Consider the following 19615-nt stretch of genomic DNA (forward strand, 5'->3'; position numbering starts at 1 on the left):
GTCTGCGTGCACACTTGTGTGTGCTTGTGTGTGTGTATGTGTGGGAAGCTATCTCAGTTATTTTCACTCCGTATAATCTCCCCCTTCTTGCACAATGGATTTAGCTTAGCCTTGAAGAGGGTGAGAGCACAAATTGCAGCTGACTCTAAACAGCATTCACTGTGTTGACTGGACATGTGATTACATTAAACAACAGGCAAGACTATTGATTATTTCATTAACTTTAAAGTATTGCCCGTGAAAAGGACAACACAGCCATTCTTCTTGTAGCCTTTCTATGATACTGAAGCATCTTTGTGTTGCACCGCTGGGCAATCCCCGTTGTTTCCTATATGATGCTTCTAAGCCACTAAAGGAATCCAATCTTAACTATGCAAAAGAGAGAAGGAGAGAGGAAGATGGAGAGGGGGAGAGAGAGAGAGAGCTTTTTCCACTTTACGTGTTCAGCAGGCACTTGGCTGTGCATCTAAATTTTGGGAAGCTGGTGTTAACTCTATATTTGGATTCCACTGGAGTGGATTAAGGATTCTTTACTGCAAACCCACGGGATTCTCAGAGACATAAAAAGAGGAGACTGTATGCATCCGTGCTATACAAATAATTGCAGGTTTCAAATAGTGTAATTTCAAGCACCAGCTATATGGGAGAGTGTGGGCTTTGATGTACAAATCCACAATTCACGGGGGATTAGCACCCCAAAGGTTAGCAGTTGCTAATTACAGGAGATTGGTTATACATATCTAACAAGGCAAGAAGACAGCCTTAATAAATGTGAGGATTCATCAGGAACAAGGATAAGCGGCCGTGATAAGCGGACATGTATCCGAATCGCCGTGGATTGATACACCGTACTGCCCTTGTTTATACAGTGGAATAAAAGAAGCAGTTGTCTCTTCTGTTGTCTCTGCAAACAGTGCACCTTGCGCGATATGAGATTTTCAGGATGCATTTGTGAATGCAGATTTGTGCAATCATATAAATTAACCTCTCAGATATTCTTCCTGTGTCTCTTACTGCAGCACTTTCTTTTTTTACTGTATTTCGCTTGCAGCGTTCAGTGCTGCATTACCATAATCCTTCCACAAACCACCACTGGCTAAACGAATCTATTATTTTTGCCTGGAGCCAAAAAGATGCAACCAAATGCAATGCATTGAGGGAAATGAAACTTGCGATAAGATGCACATTTTCTCTATAATAGCCTGTCTACAATGAATTTTCTACCCAGAGTTGAAAGTGTCAGTGCACTTGACCTTTTAATAATATGTGCGTTGTAAGCTAAAAGGGTGGAAACCAAGCCAAAGGACGAAAAAACAAAAAAACAAAACAGGAATTGAAAAATCATAATTCAATTCTACACACAGCATTTATCCTGGCTCTGACTTACTGGCCATATGGGGTGTTGATTCCCCCTGACTGACAACAGCAGACCTGAGCAGTGTGGCCTTCTGTTTTCATATGGCCCTAAATTAAACATGTCCGAGCTAAGGCAGGCACTTGCTCTGCCGCAGGAAATGCTTTTTCATCTCCTAATGAATGTGCCTGAGGGGATCCCACAGGGGGCTCCACTTCACCCCTCATTAGGCAGGGTGCTGCCTCTGCCTTCATGTTTAGGAGCAACCTCCTGGAGTGGGACCTCCCACTTCATCTGAACGTCCCACGCTCTCTTGTCCCTGGACTAGTGGACTGCACTGCTCCTCCCAACTTCTCTTTTACAGCCTCTCGCTCTCCCCGTCTCCACTACTTCCTCCTCATCATAAAGCAGCTCATCTTAGCGTCACAGACCTGGAATGACAGGAATGAGAGGATGGACCATGCTCCTAATGTCATTTTAATGGCCCTTTTTGGTCTGTTGGGGTTGTGATTTATTTCTGTACACACACACTTCTAATGTCCTCCTAAATATCTACTAGATTGCTTTTTTTTTTAAAACAAGAAGTCATAAATGCAAGTTTTTACAAGTCCTGATGAGGGTGACAAACTAATCAAAAGTCTTCGAGAACCTCCACTTTCCTCCTATCATGTTGCCTTCATTATGGCCTCAGACAGACGGGGTTGTTATGTCAGGCGCTGAGGGCCAGACATGCTGTGCAGTGGCCTTGATTAGCAACAAGAAGTAAGAAGTGGAGAGCTTAAGAACTGTGGAGGACCCTTTACTACGCTCTAGCATAGATGCATCCTCCCAGTGCAGCGTTGCGTACCCTCTGTCACGTAGAAAATATTGACAGCTTCCTGTCGCTAATGAAGCAACAAAGCACAGACGATTCCTGGCTGTTTTGAGGCAGCAGGAAGGGAAGAGGGATATACAGGTTGTCAGCTGACTCTGAGAGCCTTTGCATGGCAGCAGAACAGGCTGAAGAGCCGACTGTCATTCCAGGGCTTTGGGGACGCGTTTATGCAATCATTAATCTTGGCACTTGTTTATTTGCCTGGGATTAGAGCACCAAAGCACCAGCAGTCAGGGAAGCTGGTTCACCAAAAGGTAGCAAAGAGCGCTCAGGCCTTCCATTGTAAGCAAAGTGTGCAAGGAGGGAAGCATGCTTTGCGCATGGCTGCTTAATCCTGCCATGTTAAACAAAACCAGGCCAGTGTTTGTAGGACTATGAAAACAGCAGTGCAGGGGGGGAAATGTGCCTCACACGCTGTAAGCAATCTATGAACTCTGTGTGGCAGTAGGTACTCCTTGTGCACCCCTGTCGTCTAGAAATGCCTTTCATACGGTCTGTTACATCTAGAGGAAAGGAGGATGACGGTGAAATTGCTCAGCAGCTCCTCCACCGTCAGCGCAGAGATTATCGCAGATTTTATTTTTATATTCTGCAAAAATGACTGAAAACCCTTTTTTTTGGGACAAATGTAAGCTTTTCGAAAACTGATTTAATTCACTTGATTATGAGCTCAGTGGCAGTGTATTTTCAAAAATGTATATTTAAAGGGCATAAGGGAAGAAGTATAGTCTCTAACTGTGGGGCTCAGATGCACAGGAATTATAAGAAGATATCACTACTATATATATATATATATATATATATATATATAAATATATATATATATATATATATATATATATATAAATGGAATATACACCTAATTTCCTACAAGCCTGTCAAATACTGTGTAACTTGACGCTCGCTTGCATTCATGATTACCACTAAAGTGACACAGCAGTGTGCTCACACTTAAGCAGAACCCTTAAAATTCATTGCCTCAGTCTGCTTATCATGGCCAACAATGCAAATATATTTTGGATTGTTGCAATGTCAATGCAATCATTTTGTGCATTTAGTAGCAGTGGGAATGCATAATGAATGAAGGAAGTGCTCATAGACACTAATGCTCAAGTGTATTGTATATAGATTAGATCATGGCTGTATTTCACTTTCATCTACACCTAGAAAAGGCCAAAATAATCTTTGAAGGCCATGTAGCCACAATGTTTGTGTGTTTTTGTGTGTGTGGGTGCAGTGGTATAAAATAGAGCAAAGCAAATGTGGTCCAAGAGAAAAGCAGAAAAAAAAAAGGGGGGGGGGGAGTGAGCCCAGCGAAGCAGGCACTTTGAGAAAGCTCTTCTTCTCGGGCCCCATGACACCGGTGATCTGTAGAAAGGTTGGGTGCCTCTAGTTTCAGCTCTATCAAGCTCTGGATCTTTGAGCAGCAGGATTCAGTATCCCAGCTAATGTAACAAGGCTCATTTGTCTCAATCACACGTCCCTGGAAGTATCGGCTGGCCATTGATGTCATTCATCTTCCCTGTCCTTGCCTGCTCTTTTTCAGCTGATGAAAACCAAAGACCTTCAAGCAGAATGGCAGAGGTAGTGCTCATCAGCCCTGCTGTGAAAGTTGTTGAGTAACGGAGATGCCACGCGGAGCATTCGTTGTTTAAACTAATAGACTAGAATAGCTTTCAAAGACAAACAGCCCTACACATGTTTTGGCAACATGACTTTTTAATTTTGGGATTTACTTTGACATTTCTTTAGCACGTTGTCACAAGACGGCGAAAGCATGTGCTTTTATCTTGGTTCGTTTCAACAGCGTTCGTCTTTGTCCGCCGCTGGAGTCAGTAAAGAGCACCAGCAGCTGACAAATGTGGCAGTCACAACAAATGTTATTAAAAGGATTTTTTTAAATTCAGGTTGTGGGTAGTGGGATAAAAAAAAATCTTGGTATTGTAATATTATCTGCCGTTTAATTTGGTCTTGCACGGCATAATAAAATAGTAAAAATTTGACTTTATTTTTAAAGGGTGACTTGCAGTGTGGATTCTCTTGAGATTTTATTCTATGTTATTTAATTTTTGAAGAGATATTGTATTATAACACTGCTGTGCTGTGTTCCTGCCCAGAGGTTGCTTCAGCTGATGTCAGCTCCAGTGGAAATACTGACTCGAGCCATATCTGGAGGCTTATGCCGAGCTTCCCCATTCGATGGAGCAAATCAAGATCGTGATTACTATCTGGCTCGTGCAGCCAGTCCGCGTTGTCTGGAAACATGTTTTCCTAAGCAGACCACAGAGGGACAATTACTGTCAGCTGAACTATTCAGCCTGCTCTGCATGTGTGTTCTGGCTGTGTGCCTCTGACCCACTGACCCTGAGCAGCAGCATGAGATGGGACCTCCAGCTTCCCTCCTCTTTTCCCCTTTACATCTCTGCTTCACCCCCAATGTTTAATGAACTGAAGTGAGCAAATTTTTTTTTTTTTAAATGTCGAAAAACGCACGTGTGAGTGTATGTTTTGATTTCTTTGTGTGAAACAGCAGAATGATTCGATTCAGAACGCCCAGAAGAATCCTGGTTGTCTTACAGAAACGCATACTAATACAGCAATTATAGGAGGAAGGAAGTTGTGGTGTGTCGCAGTGTGGCAGCAGCAAATTCCCCTGGTGCACTGGAACAAGACTCTTTGTTGTTATGTAAAGGTTTCTGCGTGTAATTGCAGTGGATATTTTTGAAAGATTCATTATTTATATATTCCTGAGTTTTTTTCTGGAAGAGCCTACTCGGCTGCCATCGCTGCAGGGAAGTTTGGGACTGAGAGGTGCTTAACTAAGGCACTGTACCACAGTCGAGCCTTTAACCATTGCCCCTTTAGTTGAAGTGGTCAGAATGCAGGCTCCAAACATCACATGATCCTCAACCAAATCATTCAACCAGCAGCTCTTGCACCAGTCAATCAGTTGGCCCTGTGTGATTTGAGCCTCAGTGATTTTGACTTTTGATGCATCCCAATGACTTGCTGCAGAACGTGTGAGTAGAGCATAAAATGCACATTTACTCGAGTTTTATTTTTTATATACGTCACAATAACCAAGGATGGATGACATGCGATCTTAATGAACTAAATACTTTGCAACTTTGTGATGCATTTTTTTGTGGCTCTATATATAAGTGAGTTCTGTCGTACCGGTTGTGTTTTGTCATTAAAGCAAACAGCATCAGCCTTTCTCCGACACACACATGTATGCTCATGTGCACACGCTTGCGTGCACGCAAGGGGCGTGCCCTCTGGTCCCCAGCACCGAGGCACAACTTCACTTGTCACTACAGTTGCAGACGAAATGGGAATATGTGGGGGGAAGATGGATAGAGGGGGTAAAGAGTGATGGGGTGTGGGGGGGAGATTTGAGCTCAGGTGGGAAAGACAAGGGAGGGGAAAAGAGCGCCGCACACATGCTACCCTTCATGGTGCTCGTCTGCTCAGTAAACCCAGGCTTTTGTTGTTTCCCCTAGAGTGCAGGAAAGCAGACTCCCAGTCAGGAAGCTCCTCAATCTTTGTCACAACAACACATAAATTAGTGCCCAAATTACTGTTACGCCGGTGGAGAAAGAGACATGGAGAGAGATGTCTTGTGCTGTGGTTTGGGAATACGTCTTCCCTTCGCTCCTGCTCCCCCTTCATAGAGGGTGTCAGAATGCACTTCAATAAAACAGTCAAGTAAATACAGGCAGATACATGAAGAGAGAAGCACTGCTGTGTTGTACAGGCATCTGGAGTTGGGCAGTGTTAAATATTAATAGGCCTCACACACACACACACACACACACAAACAAACACAGAGATGTATGCTTGAGTTCATCCAAAAAGCAGCCCAGGGCAATGGTCCAGACCTGAGCTTTGCTAAAGTCACTGCACTTCTATGAAGGAATAATAGGGAAGGGCTTAAAGAGCCCCCTCTTTTTTTCTTTTTTTGAAACTGGAATAGGTCTTCAGATATAGCTGGTCTCTAGTGAAGTGGGATCACAGCTTAGGCAGCTAAATGATTGGGGGGAATTAGCAAAACTCAGCATAAAGACATCAAAATGTGTCAATTATGTCCTTCCTCACGCTAATCCCTTTGGTCCAAATATTTTTGATGACTTGTGTATATTTATAGGTTGAATAGAAGCTGTTTCACAGTGATGATATAGAGTTTAGGTCTGCAGGTTTGTGGGTTGTTTTTGTGTATGCGTGTGTGCTGCCGACCAGTAAATGCCATTAGAACAGCACTATGGTAATATGCCAACTGCCTCCGATCCCTAAACAAATAACACATTTATACTATTCTGCCTGTGTTCCGTGCCATGACTGTCCTTTGCCGCTGACATTCAAATAACCTTTCTTCTGCTGCATAAATGGGAATAAAAAAGTATTGTGTTGTGTGACTTCACATGACAGCCGAGCCCTGGCAGATAAAAAGAGGCAGAATTCTGATTCCATCTCTTGTTAGGCTGTCGTCGCTCTACAGCTCGATCTGACTGTTACGGGAATCTGTTCAGAGAAGACTCTGTTTATCAACCGACAGCTGATCTCCATTTCCAAATGGGAAGTTCATGTAAGGAAAATAAATAGACACATAATGATGGAGGAACATTGCTTAGTGCGCATTTGCCAGACAGTTCAGTGCCTCTGGTGTTTGCGTGTTGACCGCGTTTGAAGGCTCTGTAAGAAAATGTGCTTTGTATAACTGTCTTGAGAGCCGATATCCCCATAAGCTTTTGTTTTGTTTTGTTGCTAAATATTTTAGAAAGATAATATATTAGCACAGTTTGTTATGTGTGGGAGAGAATTTGCTAATCTGCTCATAATGCTGTGCCCTGTCCAGTTCCTTACATAATCTCTGACATGAGCCCGCTGGCTTGCATCACTCTGTCATTGACAGCTGTCAGCACAACACGGCTGTCACACATAGAGAAGCCAATGTTTGGGGGGTTTTTTTGTTTTTTGTTGGGTTTTTTTCCCCAGAGTGGTGTACATTGTAAATGAGCCCCCCAAAAAAACAAAAACAAATATTTTATTCCCGTACGGAGCAGCGTAGAAGCTTTGGTTTCAAACCTAATTTATTCTACACATCTATCACATGAAGGCTATGGGAAAATGATTTAATGGTCCAATCGAGTAATGGGTTAAGCTCTCAGCATTATGATGGTGGCCTGGGCATGGGTCTGTAATGTAAGGGATAATCTTAATCCGTCAACGTTATGTCAGTAGTCCAAGGGTTCAGTGGGAACAGCCAGGAGATTTTGACTAGTAGTGATTTTCCATGTTGGCACAAGCCTGTAGGATTTTCAGTTGCTCTATGGGTTGTTTTTTTTATCTGCATGCTACGGTGAATAATATGGAGAGAAAAAAACGAGGAATTACCTGAATTAATGGTTTGTTTACATCTGACAGGAATACAGTCTATATCTGATACTAGGGCTGTTCGATATAACGATATATATCGTTATTCTTCACCTTAATAGAATCTTGCGCATTATTCCTTACATCTTTAATTTAAATTTGCATCACGCAGGCAAATGTGTTTTTATCTGCTAATAGCTGCTTACTCAGTGGTTAGGCAGCGAGTAAGCAGTCTCGGTAAACTGTTAGCGTGGACTTTGTAAATTGTTATGAGCGGTCAGAGTTGAATTATCGTTTCCTGGTCCTTGTTAATGTGTGCTGAAGTTTTAATAAAGGGGCTGATGATCTCAGGGCTGTGAAGAAGACAGTGAAGGGCACCAAGTGAGCATACGGAGGCCTCACTGCCCCATTGTACATGTGCTCTGAGTGACACGTCATCCTCTCAAAAGGCCTGCCAGTGTTGTGAATCAGTGTCCTTGAACTGCTCAGACACAGACAGACAAAGAACAAGCTTTAACATTCTGTTTCACTGTCTGCTCTCTTTGCCATGCCTATCACCCAAGCCCACCCGCACCTCGCTGCAAATGCTGTATACAGTCCTGAGACACTGTACGACCCTTATGGTCTTATCCGTGATAAGATTGTGTTGTGGTGTGATTCAAACGTAATCTTGGCATCTCAGCAGGTGTCTCTGAAGTGTCCTGCGTGCAGAGGCCATCTCACAGTGCTGTGAGGAGCAGCAGGCTGCTGGGATGGACTTTAGCATGACTGCCTGTCTAACTGTGCCTGGCTTTGATGTCGTAAACAGAGCAGACAGGGCTGGCTGACAGGGAAGTGGCAGGCAGAGAGGCAGGCAGGCAGGCAGGCAGGCAGGCGCGGTGAATGGGATCAGTGGCACTGCACTGGTCAAGCTCAAGCGAGCCAGCAGCTGCCTGTTTCACACCAAGAGGCAGTTAACACCGCAGCTCATGTCAATAGATATTGACTGCCAGATTGGGAGTGCTTATAAGTGTAGGCCTTTCTGTTTGATTGGGTCCCCTCTGTGAATTCAGTTCAAATCATCCTCAGTTGTCTGAAGTGTGGCTTAGGGGCCTCATGACCAGTCACTCAAAGGGGCAAATATTGACTGATGATTTAGGTGACTTCATGGTGTATTTGATCTCCATTGTGCCATTGCTCATTTCTTCTCCTTGACCCCTTTCTTTATGAAAGCAGCTCAGCCTAGCGTGGAAATAACTATATGTTCGAAGTGATGTCTTTTCTCCTACAAGAAGCTATGGAGCCTGTCTCAGCTGGTCCAGAGACAAACCCTTTTTATTGTTGAGTGCACTGAACATCTAGGGGCTTGTGCAGTGGTGGAGGGAGAAGAGTGTTAGCTAGTGAGACTGTGTGCACTCAGGGCCTTCATGCTGCAGATAGGGCTATGTGAGGCATGCTTGTGTGAATGTATGCCCTGCCTAGCCTGGCACCCCTGTGTCTATACTCCCACTGCTTTCACCTGATGTGGCACAGCCTCTGTCAGGCCTGAGTGAGCGCCCAGCCAGCTCCGCTTCTTCAGGAGAGATGAAGGCATCTCACAGCTATGCTGTGGGGGTGGGGGAAGCTAGCAGCAGCCTAAGCCTGAAGCTATCAGAGGCTGGAGCTCAGAGCCAAAAGCCTGTGGGCTGGATAGGGTGGGTGGAAGCTTGGCTTAACTTGGCAAGACAACCATAGCTACAGCCCTGCACTGCCACCCAATGGCTGGGGCCTGCCGCTACAACCTTTAGTTCGTCATAACCGCAGCTAGTCATAATTACAGCACGCTTCAGTTGTTGTGAGTGCATGTCAGAACAAATTATGTAAGTAATGAGGCTGAAAATGCTAAAGGAGTCGAAACACACTGCACTGCTAATGCTCATGCGGGGAGAACACAAAAACAAACAATAGAGTGCACTCATACAGAGATAGACCTAAATGAAATAACAAGTAACTGTGCACAGTAAGGAGAAGATTAATTATGAATTAACCCTCTCAGTTAGGTTGTCAAAGCCCGCCTCCTGCCTGGATTTCACTCTAATCCGGGCCGATGAGGTGCAGTGCCCTCTATTGTATGTGAGAATCGCAAATCACAGGAGGTGTTGTCTGGAGGAGAATTAATTGTGCATGTTCCACCACTCCCTTTTGTTCATTTTGCTAAAATGTAGGCTAATTCCAAGTAAACATGGCTGGTCTTGTTGACTCCAGCAGTGCGAGGAGAACAGACAGATTCCTGAATGAATAGAGTGTGGCTCCCGGGTTAGTGGATTAGAGTCTGTGTGTTAAGGGCCTCTCCCGGGCATGCCTCCGGGACAAGGACATTATCCACATGACACATTATAGGCTCGTAGGCAGCTGATTAAAATGGGCAGGGATCTCTGGATTGAACCCCACAAAAGTACTTTTGATGTGATCAAACTAGTTTAAAGAGGCTGGTTGTTAAGGTGTTGAAGGGGATATTTAAAGCTCCTTGTCTTTAAAAGAGACCTGAGGCATTGTAGTAGACAGTTAGGCCTTGTTAGAGGGGTGAGGCTGATGTAATACTTTGACATTGTGAACGTGCCACTATATTTTAAAATATTATAATTTCTATTTCATCCCTGCAAGACAAATCATAATATTCCTCCACTAATTGGTATAGACTTGTGCTGCAACAACTCATTGCACCGTGATTGGCTGGCTCCAGGTTGGTTAGGTAAAAAAAAAAATCCCAAAAACCATTAGATTGTGAGAAAATATCCTGCGGTGATCTTTCCTCGATTTAGATCAGATAGTGGCGTTTGTCTGGCGCTGTAGTGCACTGTTGGGATGGCGGGACTGAGATGCTAGAGATGTGGAGGAGGGCTTTGAGATAGAGATCTCTGGAGTGGGGTGGGGGTGGAAGTGGAGAGGGATGGTAGCATCAGTGGCTGCAGTGATAAAGCTGAAAGCAGTGGGACGAGCTGGGAGTTCTGTGTCTCTGATGTCTGTGTGTTCTGTCTGTTCTGCTGTGTTGCCCTGTGGTCGGCTCCTGAGGAGAAGGCCAACGATGGATGAGGCCTGTCCCCTCGTTGCTTTTGTCCTCTTAAGGCGGGTGAATCACAGGCCTGTCAACAGCACAACACTACAGCCAAACCGCAACTGAACCCTTTTTCTGTAGCGTATACAGAGGTGCACATGCAGTCGCTGCCACAGCTCCCTGCAGCACAGCGGGCATGTTGTGATTCTTTGTGGCCACGGTGGATTTACTCCTGGGTTTTTTATGGTTCTGAAATATATACGAGGCTTCATGAAGTCAAGTTTTCCAGCGAGGAAAACATCTCCTCGTGTGGCTAAATGAGTCATTGTCGTAATACAAGGCCAATATTAGTGCTCCTGTAGTACATTAAGGATTATGGGTAACTTTTCTTCTAGAGCAGGGGTGTCAAACTCAAATACACAGTGGGCCAAAATTCAAAACTGGAACAAGGTCGCGGGCTAACATTAATATTTATTGAAAAAAAAATCTTCCTCCAGATTTAAGAATGAATCTCTTCTTATGGACTCAAACAAGTTTTGCTGAAAAACTGAATATGGAACAAGCAAAGCTTAATACTAAACAATATATATATTAGCTGTATAATACCAGTAGGCCAGCTCTAATAATAATTTGGTATGGCTTCGCGGGCCAGATGTAATTAGGCTGCGGGCCAAATCTGGCCCGCGGGCCAGAGTTTGACACCTATGTTCTAGAGGTTGTGTTTAGGATCCAAAATGACACTCTGTTTACATTGCTGCTTGTGAGGAGTTAAAATGGCCTCCTTGCTTACACACAGACACACACACACACAGACACACACATTACAAATCGGTAAATATTCAGCTAATGCTCTGTGGAAGTGAAGATTCAAAAGCCATCGGATGAGATGTTTTTAGAAGCACAGTGCTCTTTCATGTACCGACATGGATCCATGGTGAGGGTGTTGTACGGTGACTTGTGACAGCAACGTTTTTATTTATTTTTTTCTTCTTCTTTCGTTTCCTTTTCTTCTCCGCAGCTCAAATCGAAATAATTCCCTGCAAGATCTGTGGAGACAAATCATCAGGCATCCATTACGGCGTGATAACATGTGAAGGCTGTAAGGTAAGCATCAAGAGACCGAACCCGTTTGTGCCAAGGGAGGTAGTGTGCCTGCGTGCACGCAAAGGGACAGAAGAGCTCAAAGAGAAAAGACTGGGAACGCCGGGGAAGTGCCGAAAGTTGCTTGCGAGGAAAAAATACACTTGAAAATGTTGCTGAAGTTTTGCGACGATTTGGAGAGGGACTGCAAAGCAAAGACACGCGGAGTGTGATCATTAAAGTGGTCAAGCACCGCAGAGGACATCACAGAAAACCACAATTAGTAGGACAAAGTCATTCCTCTGCCTTGCTTTGCCTTTCCCTCCCAGGGACGTGTCTTTTGCTGTTTTTGCTTTTGCTGCAGCCTGCTCTTCTTGAAATAAAATGATCAAAAGCACAGTGCTTTGAATTATAGCAGATTGTTGGCTGTTTGCTACAGTGTGTTGCTTCTATTGAAGCCACCTTTTGTACTGTTTCAAATGCACCAACCATTCACAGTGAGAGGAATTTTGTGCTTAGAGTGTATTCTTGTCCCCATGCTTGTCACCAGGCACATCATTAGCATTCCTCAGCCAGCCTGCACCTTTGCTGTTTGCTCCTGGTTATATATGTGCACGTGTGTGTGTGTGTGTGTGTGTGTGTGTGTGTGTGTGTGTGTGTGTGTGTGTGTGTGTGTGTGCGTGTGTGTGTGTGTGTGTGTGTGAAGGAGAGAGAGGCAGACAAGAGAGGGACAGAGAGAGTTTCCTTTCCTGCACTCTTCTCCCTCACATAGGAGCTTGCAGGGACAAAACACTAAAGAATAAACTGCTGAAATCTATCTTTAATGACTGCTAATTAGTCCAGGCAGAGAGGCCTTTAATGATATGCGCGAGTACAAAAGTTTGGACCATAAATCATAGCATTATTAAAGAGTGCTGCTTGTCACTGGCAGTTTTAGTCGGTTTCCATAATGGCTTCTATTATAAAGCAACTTGGCAGCTGTCAGCTGTTTTCTTGTAATTAAACAGCCAATGAGCAGCTAATTAAGACATATGTGTATGGAGCAGTAGAGTGGGGCATGTTAATGATGTGCTGGAATCAATTCATTAAGTCAAAGGATGAGGAATCCGGTCGGTGTGCATTCACAATCCTTTAACACCGCGCATGCCAGTGCTGCGTTAATCAACACTAATAACCATCCACTGTTATCATTCCTACCCAAACACAACACCCTCATGCTGTACTCACAGTTGAAATGCAGCACTCCTAAGATACTACAGTAGAAAATATAGTCACGGTAGTATTGTTATGTATCAATTTCAAATTAATAATTAAAAAAAAAACACCACTTGGAAACAATGAAAATGAGTAATATTTTAAGCACAGTGGTAAACAGATCACTTTTTACAGAGCACCTTTTAACCTTACTGGTTCTATAAAGCATTTTACAGTGTTTGTTATTCACGCGCACACATCTGAAGCAACTTGGAGTTCAGTGACTTTCGCGAGGAAGCTTCAGCATATCGAGGACGTTAGCGATTGAACCCATATGACTAGCAGACAAACCTCTCTACAACCTGAGTTACGGCTATGCTATTGACATGGGGCATGAATTGATCCTTTGAGATGAAAACACGACTTCACTCACACAAGTTTTTCCAGTAACCCGAGCTGTTTCTTTGTCCGTCCTCTGTTTAATGCAGGGCTTTTTCAGGAGGAGTCAGCAGAGCAATGCAGCTTACTCCTGTCCCCGTCAGAAGAACTGCTTGATCGACCGCACAAGCCGCAACCGCTGCCAGCACTGCCGGCTGCAGAAGTGCCTGGCAGTGGGCATGTCACGAGATGGTAAGTCCTCTATGGAAGAGGAAGTGGGTGGATTTAGCAGGGTGGCATGGTGAGTGGTGAGATGTGAAGAGCCCCGGTTCAGGCTCCTGTGTGGGCAAAGGTGTGCTCCGCTAAACCGCCTTTGGATCGATGCTTCAGGGAAGCTGTTGGACACTGACCTCTCCGTAAAGGGAGCAAAAAGAGCTTCCTTGTGGCAGTGAAAATATCAAACTTACTGAGAAGCAGCTCTAATTTACATTATCAAGTCAGTCTATATCTTTTAGCAGCTGTGTATTTGAATCTCGCTGGAGAGACAAAGAAAATCTGTAGGAATGAGATGAGATAATGTCGTTATTCTCAAAGGGGTACAACAGACATTTCCAAAGGAATTCTTGGCACGAGAACATGTTAAGCTGTCAGTCTGTGTTCATTCTCTGCCAGTAGTAGGTGAGCGCTATGTCTGTGGGCCTAATTTGTTGCTGTGATAGAAACTAGGTTTGATGAAATACAAGGTTGTTAGAGGTTGTCATTAGTCCTGCTGCAGCTGAGATGCAGTAATGGGATCACACAGGTGGGGGTGTGTGCAGAGGGGCTCCTGCTGTGCCAGGCTGGTCCAAACTAGACTGGGCTTAAGAGATTCTATCAGAACAGAGCAGAGCCATGCCATTTTTCTGTAAATGGCACAGAGGGATGTGCACAGACAAGTGAAAACTTGAACAGAGTACAAGCGAAGAGACTGGTACAACTTCATAGACACACATGCACACTTATTAAATTAACACAGAAGTGCATTAGCACCGTGTGCGCAGCTATCCAGTATACATTATTACATGCACGTATGAAGACACACTCATGTATAAACACACACTCTGGACAGTAGAAGGTGACTCTTACCTTCACTGAACACACCAGAGCCCATCTGCCCAAACTCTCCTCTGCTGTTCCACTCACTTTCCACTGTGCATACACACACACACACATACACACACTGTGACCGGCTGACTTATTGCCAGGCCCCCAGAACACCGGCCAAGAAGTCTCATTCACAGCACCAATGTTTAGTCTGGAAACCTTAAGGTGGGAGGCAGACACTTGGGCTGTTTGATTGTCTGATAAGCTTTTCTGGTTCCTTTCCACCTTTACCTCTGCATTTGTGAAGCTGTTCATAATAATCTCTAAATCAATATAATTAATGCTGATCCCCCCTAGATAAAAATACGTTGTAAATTAATGGGAATAACCCGTGGCTAAAATATATGGTGTGCTGCTTTCTGACAGTAAAGCACAGTTTATAGATGAAGGGTAATTAAATTGCCTCAGACTTTAATTTCTTCCCAAAAAATTCCCAAACGTGTGAGAAAACTCAGTCTGTGCAATTCCACTGTATTTCCTAGAGACAAGTGTCAGTATACTTAAAGATGAGGCAAAAGAGAATGCCATATAATTTAAAATCTTTTACTAGGTTTGAAAAAAATAATAGTATTGAGTGTTTTCTCCTAGATGGACTGCTTTGGGGAAGTGTTGAAATGAATGCAAGTTTTCTTCAGCTTGAGTGTAGGCAAGCTTTTGCCTGACACAGCATGCATATGGTGAAACCGAGAGCACAGGAGAGGGGGGAAAGTGGCTCGACTGTAAATTACAGCAAATCAAAACAGTACAAATCAGATCAAAACTGGTAAATAACTAACAATATATTTATTTATTTCATTATTTAATTGGTTACTTTAATGTAAGGCATTTGGGGGAGAGTGCTTTGATAAAACACTGATTCTCAAAAAACAGTGATAATCTATGTACGCCCAACCCGCTAGTAAAACTAGTAGTGGTTCACAATCACTTGACTGTGAATACAATAAGTAAATTAAACTTAAACTTATTTTACTTGATGCAAAGATCCTTCATAGAAAGTGCCACCAATTCTGAGTGTTTTGTTAGTCTCACACTTGTCTTGTTCTGCTAATTACAGCAGTGAAGTTTGGTCGGATGTCAAAGAAGCAGCGAGACAGCCTATACGCTGAGGTCCAGAAGCACCGGCTGCAGCAGCAGCAACGTGACCACCAACAACAGCCTGGGGAGGCGGAGCCACTCACACCTAGCTACGGCCTCTCTGCCAGTGGCCTCACGGAGCTTCACGATGACCTCAGCGGCTACATGGATGGTCATACTCCTGATGGCAGCAAACCAGACTCGGCTGTCAGCAGCTTCTACCTGGACATTCAGCCATCTCCTGACCAGTCAGGCCTGGACATCAACGGCATCAAGCCGGAGCCCATCTGCGACTTTGCCCCAGGCTCTGGCTTCTTCCCCTACTGCTCCTTCACCAATGGAGAAACCTCCCCCACCGTGTCCATGGCTGAACTAGGTAAGGAGCAGCAGCGAGAGAGAGGGAGAGGCAAAAGGCAAAAGGAGACAGCAAAATGAAGGAGAGGGGGGGAACAACTCAACCGTGGGGCAAACGACACAAAGGTTGCTTAAAATAGCAGGAGGTTGGAGACTCATCTCCAACACTCATTAAAAGAGCCTCTTTTTTGTAATTAGTTTCCATTAATTAGGGCCAATCAGGATCCAGCAGGGCAGGCGTCTGGGGAAATCATTTTTTTAGGCTCCCCTGTGCCTAGGAACTCCTTTTAACAGATGTGTTTTCAAAACCATTTAAATTCTTATACTCAATATTTCTCTCAGAGAAAATGTGACCTTTGTTTCAGTGAGTAACGTGGCACCCCTCCTCCTTTCCATGCATTTGTGTCATAACTAGATTGGCTTTCCCTCAACCTTAAGCTATGAGCTTCCTGCAGGCAGTAAAAGGAAATGTCAACAAGCCTTTTCCCAGTCAAAAAAAGCCCACGCGTATCCGCCTCTCCTCCTTCATGAAGGCTCAGTAAATAAATCTTCTTTTCCTGTGGCATATTTCATCAGTGAGGTCTTCACTTTCACATAGCCTTGTGAGAAACATTCAAATCTCAACTGTGATCTTCCGGGTTTGTGACTGTGCTTGTGTTTCAGAACACCTGGCCCAGAACATTTCTAAGTCACACATGGAGACATGTCAGTATCTGAGAGAGGAGCTGCAGCAGATGACCTGGCAGGCTTTCCTGCAAGAGGAGGTGGAGAGCTACCAGAACAAGGTATCTTTACCACCGCTGTGCCTTTCTGGGTCTCCACAGCAGTTACAGTAATCAGAATCATTGTTTTAAAGTAGATAACCCATTCTCTGTCCTATCTGTTCTTAGCCCCGGGAAGTCATGTGGCAGCTGTGCGCTATCAAAATAACAGAGGCCATTCAGTATGTGGTGGAGTTTGCCAAGCGCATCGACGGCTTCATGGAGCTGTGTCAGAACGATCAGATAGTGCTGCTGAAAGCAGGTATGACAGCTTGTCAACATGGCCTGTTGCCGTCAAACTCACCCACCACTACCAGCCCCTCCACCCCTCTCCTCTGGCATTGTCACAAGGGCGTAGCTGACCTGACTGCACAAAGCCCTCTTCTTCACGCGCACAGACAGTGTCACAGAGAGGAGACCCCACCCCGCCTGCTTTCCCTCACCGTCTCTGTCTCTCCCCGTTTGCCTCCGTTCATTACATACATAACAAAGGCAGACACAGCATTAGATAAGTCGTGTGTTCCCGAGCTCAGATAATACCTATCATGCCTGCTGCCATTTCTCTCTCCTTTTCTCAAGCACCAGCGATGTCTGTTTAAACTTCTCTTAAGAGGATGCGCTCACAGAATTGTGTATATATAACCCTGTTATGGCTCTTTGCACACAGTCACCTATATTTATAGACAAATACAGACACACATCTACCTCACATCCAGCAAACAAACAGCTCTCCCGGGTCCTTTCCTGGGTGTTTCTTTACATTAGCACAGCCCATACGAATAACGAAATACAGAGCGAGATCCCTTGTCAGACATGACATTTTAAAACAGTAGCATCTCCCTTGGAGGCAATAATGGCTTCAGTTACATTTTCTTGATCCTCTTATCCACTCCCACAGAGTGGTGCAAATTATACAACACAATAAACACCTATCTATCTAAATAAAGGTTGAATGAATAAGCACTGTCACCAATGAATGGAGTACAATTTTTTATCAGGCATGTCATTATGGAAGAATAGCCTTCTGTCGATGATGTTTTCATCTGCGGAGGCATTTTTTTTTTCTTCACTGTGACAGCAGGCTTCTTTATTTCAAAGTGGTTGTGTTAGTCATATTGTAGAAGATTAGCACAAAGCTAAATCATGTGTTTTGCATGCCTGACTGATGTGTAACTGTTGGGATAAAGGAAAAAAACAGAAATAACAAAGCTCAGATTCAGCATCTTATTCCTGTCTGTCTCCACAGGCTCTTTGGAAGTTGTGTTTGTCAGAATGTGCCGTGCCTTTGACACGCAAAACAACACAGTGTATTTTGATGGAAAATATGCTGGACCTGATGTGTTCAAGTCATTAGGTAAGTGGAGTGGGTTTAGGCACGTGTGTGCGCGTGTGCACTCATGCATTTGAATGACTGTGCATGTGTGTATTTTTGTGCTGCTGTGTTTGTGTGAGTGTGTTTAGTTGTTTTTTTTTTTACAGTGTATTACTCCTTTCTTTGTTGTAACAGCCAAAATTAGTCTGCTGTTCTGTTCTGCACAATGCTGAACGCCTCGAAGCAAACACTCATCCCTTCCTCACCTGGCATTGCTGTCTTTTCAGCGGTTATTTATGGTAGAACAGAGATCTTAGTGAGGCTCTGCTGCATATGGCTCCTGTAACTGTGGAATAAATAAAGCCAGACGGAGTGTCTTTAGGGAGAGTGCTATCAAAACTATCATTGATAGCCTGACATAAAACATCTCAGGCGAAAGCAAATAGAATTTGTGTCAGACTGCCATATTACTGCTAAGATGTCCCACCGTGGATTTTTCCAGCTACCTTTTGACAAAAAAAAAATGTAAATGCATCCCATAGTGGCTGAAAAAGTGGAGAATTCTGTTTCTCATTGTGAGTTTCCATTCACTATCACTGTGTTTGTATACGAGTGAGCATGTGTGTGTGTGTGTACTATACCAGTGTCCTATGAATTCTGTGCCGAGAGGTCCACAGTGGGGGAGGCAGAGTGATGGGCTTCCCGAGCTGCCGTGGCATCCGCCTGTCTCTCTCTATCTCCGATAATTGATTTAACTAAAAGCCTCAATAGTGACCTCATTTTGGCTTGCATAACGCCACCCAACTGCCAAAAGTGACTCGTCTGGGAGGCAAAACTCAGTAAAAGCATTGCCTGTTCTGCTTAAGACGCTCCCATGTGCTGTCAGCACGCCGCTCTTTTTCATTTCTCCCCCTTTCCTCTCCCCTCCCCGTGTGCCTCTCTCCCAATAAAGATCAAGAGTGAATGTTGTTCTTTGGTCTTCCTTATCCTAAGCCCCCTCTCTCTGTCCTTTGCTGCGGCAGGCTGTGACGACTTGATCAGCTCCGTCTTCGAGTTTGGGAAAAACTTGTGTTCTATGCACCTGTCTGAGGATGAGATCGCCCTGTTCTCCGCCTTTGTGTTGATGTCTGCTGGTAGGTGTCATTCACGGTGCAAAGAGAGGGGGAAAAAAAGGCAAACATACGTTCACCACAATAATGAACACACTGTTGCAGTCCTATTTTTTTCTGATAATTAAAATCTTGCATTGCAAGAATCGTGTTTGGCTTTGAAGAGCCCCAAATGTGTTTTACAGCCAAATAAAGATGTGACTATTTTCCTTCCAGACCGGTCCTGGCTGCAGGAGAAGGTGAAGGTGGAAAAACTCCAGCAGAAGATCCAACTGGCCCTCCAGCACGTCCTGCAGAAGAACCACAGAGAGGACGGTATACTTACAAAGGTACAGTGCATACAGAACACACTTCATCCGTTATCCCCGAAAGCTGGAATTCCCTGCTGTTGTAGCAATTTAATCTTACACTGCTTAGGATCTTTATCCACTGGCCTTGAAACATTTTTAACCCCAGTAGATTAAATGAACCCAGATTTCGGAGGAAACATTCATAATGTGACATGAAATACCTCTTTTATCAGTATATGCTTTGTTATCAGCTACACCGGCTCCTTAATATAAAGTGTCAAGTTTTCCTTGTGCCTGAGCGCTTGT

General features: G+C 44.2%; 1 protein-coding gene across 2 annotated transcripts in view; it reads left to right on the plus strand.

Annotated features, from left to right (window-relative positions):
* Nucleotides 1–19615, plus strand: part of roraa (RAR-related orphan receptor A, paralog a) — a 187078-nt gene that overhangs the window by 160321 nt on the left and 7142 nt on the right. For both annotated transcript variants that reach the window (XM_084933439.1, XM_084933440.1), the window contains 8 exons: nucleotides 11633–11718; nucleotides 13377–13518; nucleotides 15464–15859; nucleotides 16501–16622; nucleotides 16728–16860; nucleotides 17845–17952; nucleotides 18933–19043; nucleotides 19236–19348. In XM_084933439.1, coding sequence (XP_084789565.1) covers nucleotides 11633–11718; nucleotides 13377–13518; nucleotides 15464–15859; nucleotides 16501–16622; nucleotides 16728–16860; nucleotides 17845–17952; nucleotides 18933–19043; nucleotides 19236–19348 — 1211 coding nt within the window. The remainder of the gene's footprint in view (nucleotides 1–11632; nucleotides 11719–13376; nucleotides 13519–15463; nucleotides 15860–16500; nucleotides 16623–16727; nucleotides 16861–17844; nucleotides 17953–18932; nucleotides 19044–19235; nucleotides 19349–19615) is intronic.

The sequence above is a fragment of the Perissodus microlepis genome, chromosome 7 (assembly GCF_051167445.1).
Source record: "Perissodus microlepis isolate ML-2025 ecotype Zambia chromosome 7, ASM5116744v1, whole genome shotgun sequence".
Taxonomy (NCBI): Eukaryota; Metazoa; Chordata; class Actinopteri; order Cichliformes; family Cichlidae; genus Perissodus; species Perissodus microlepis.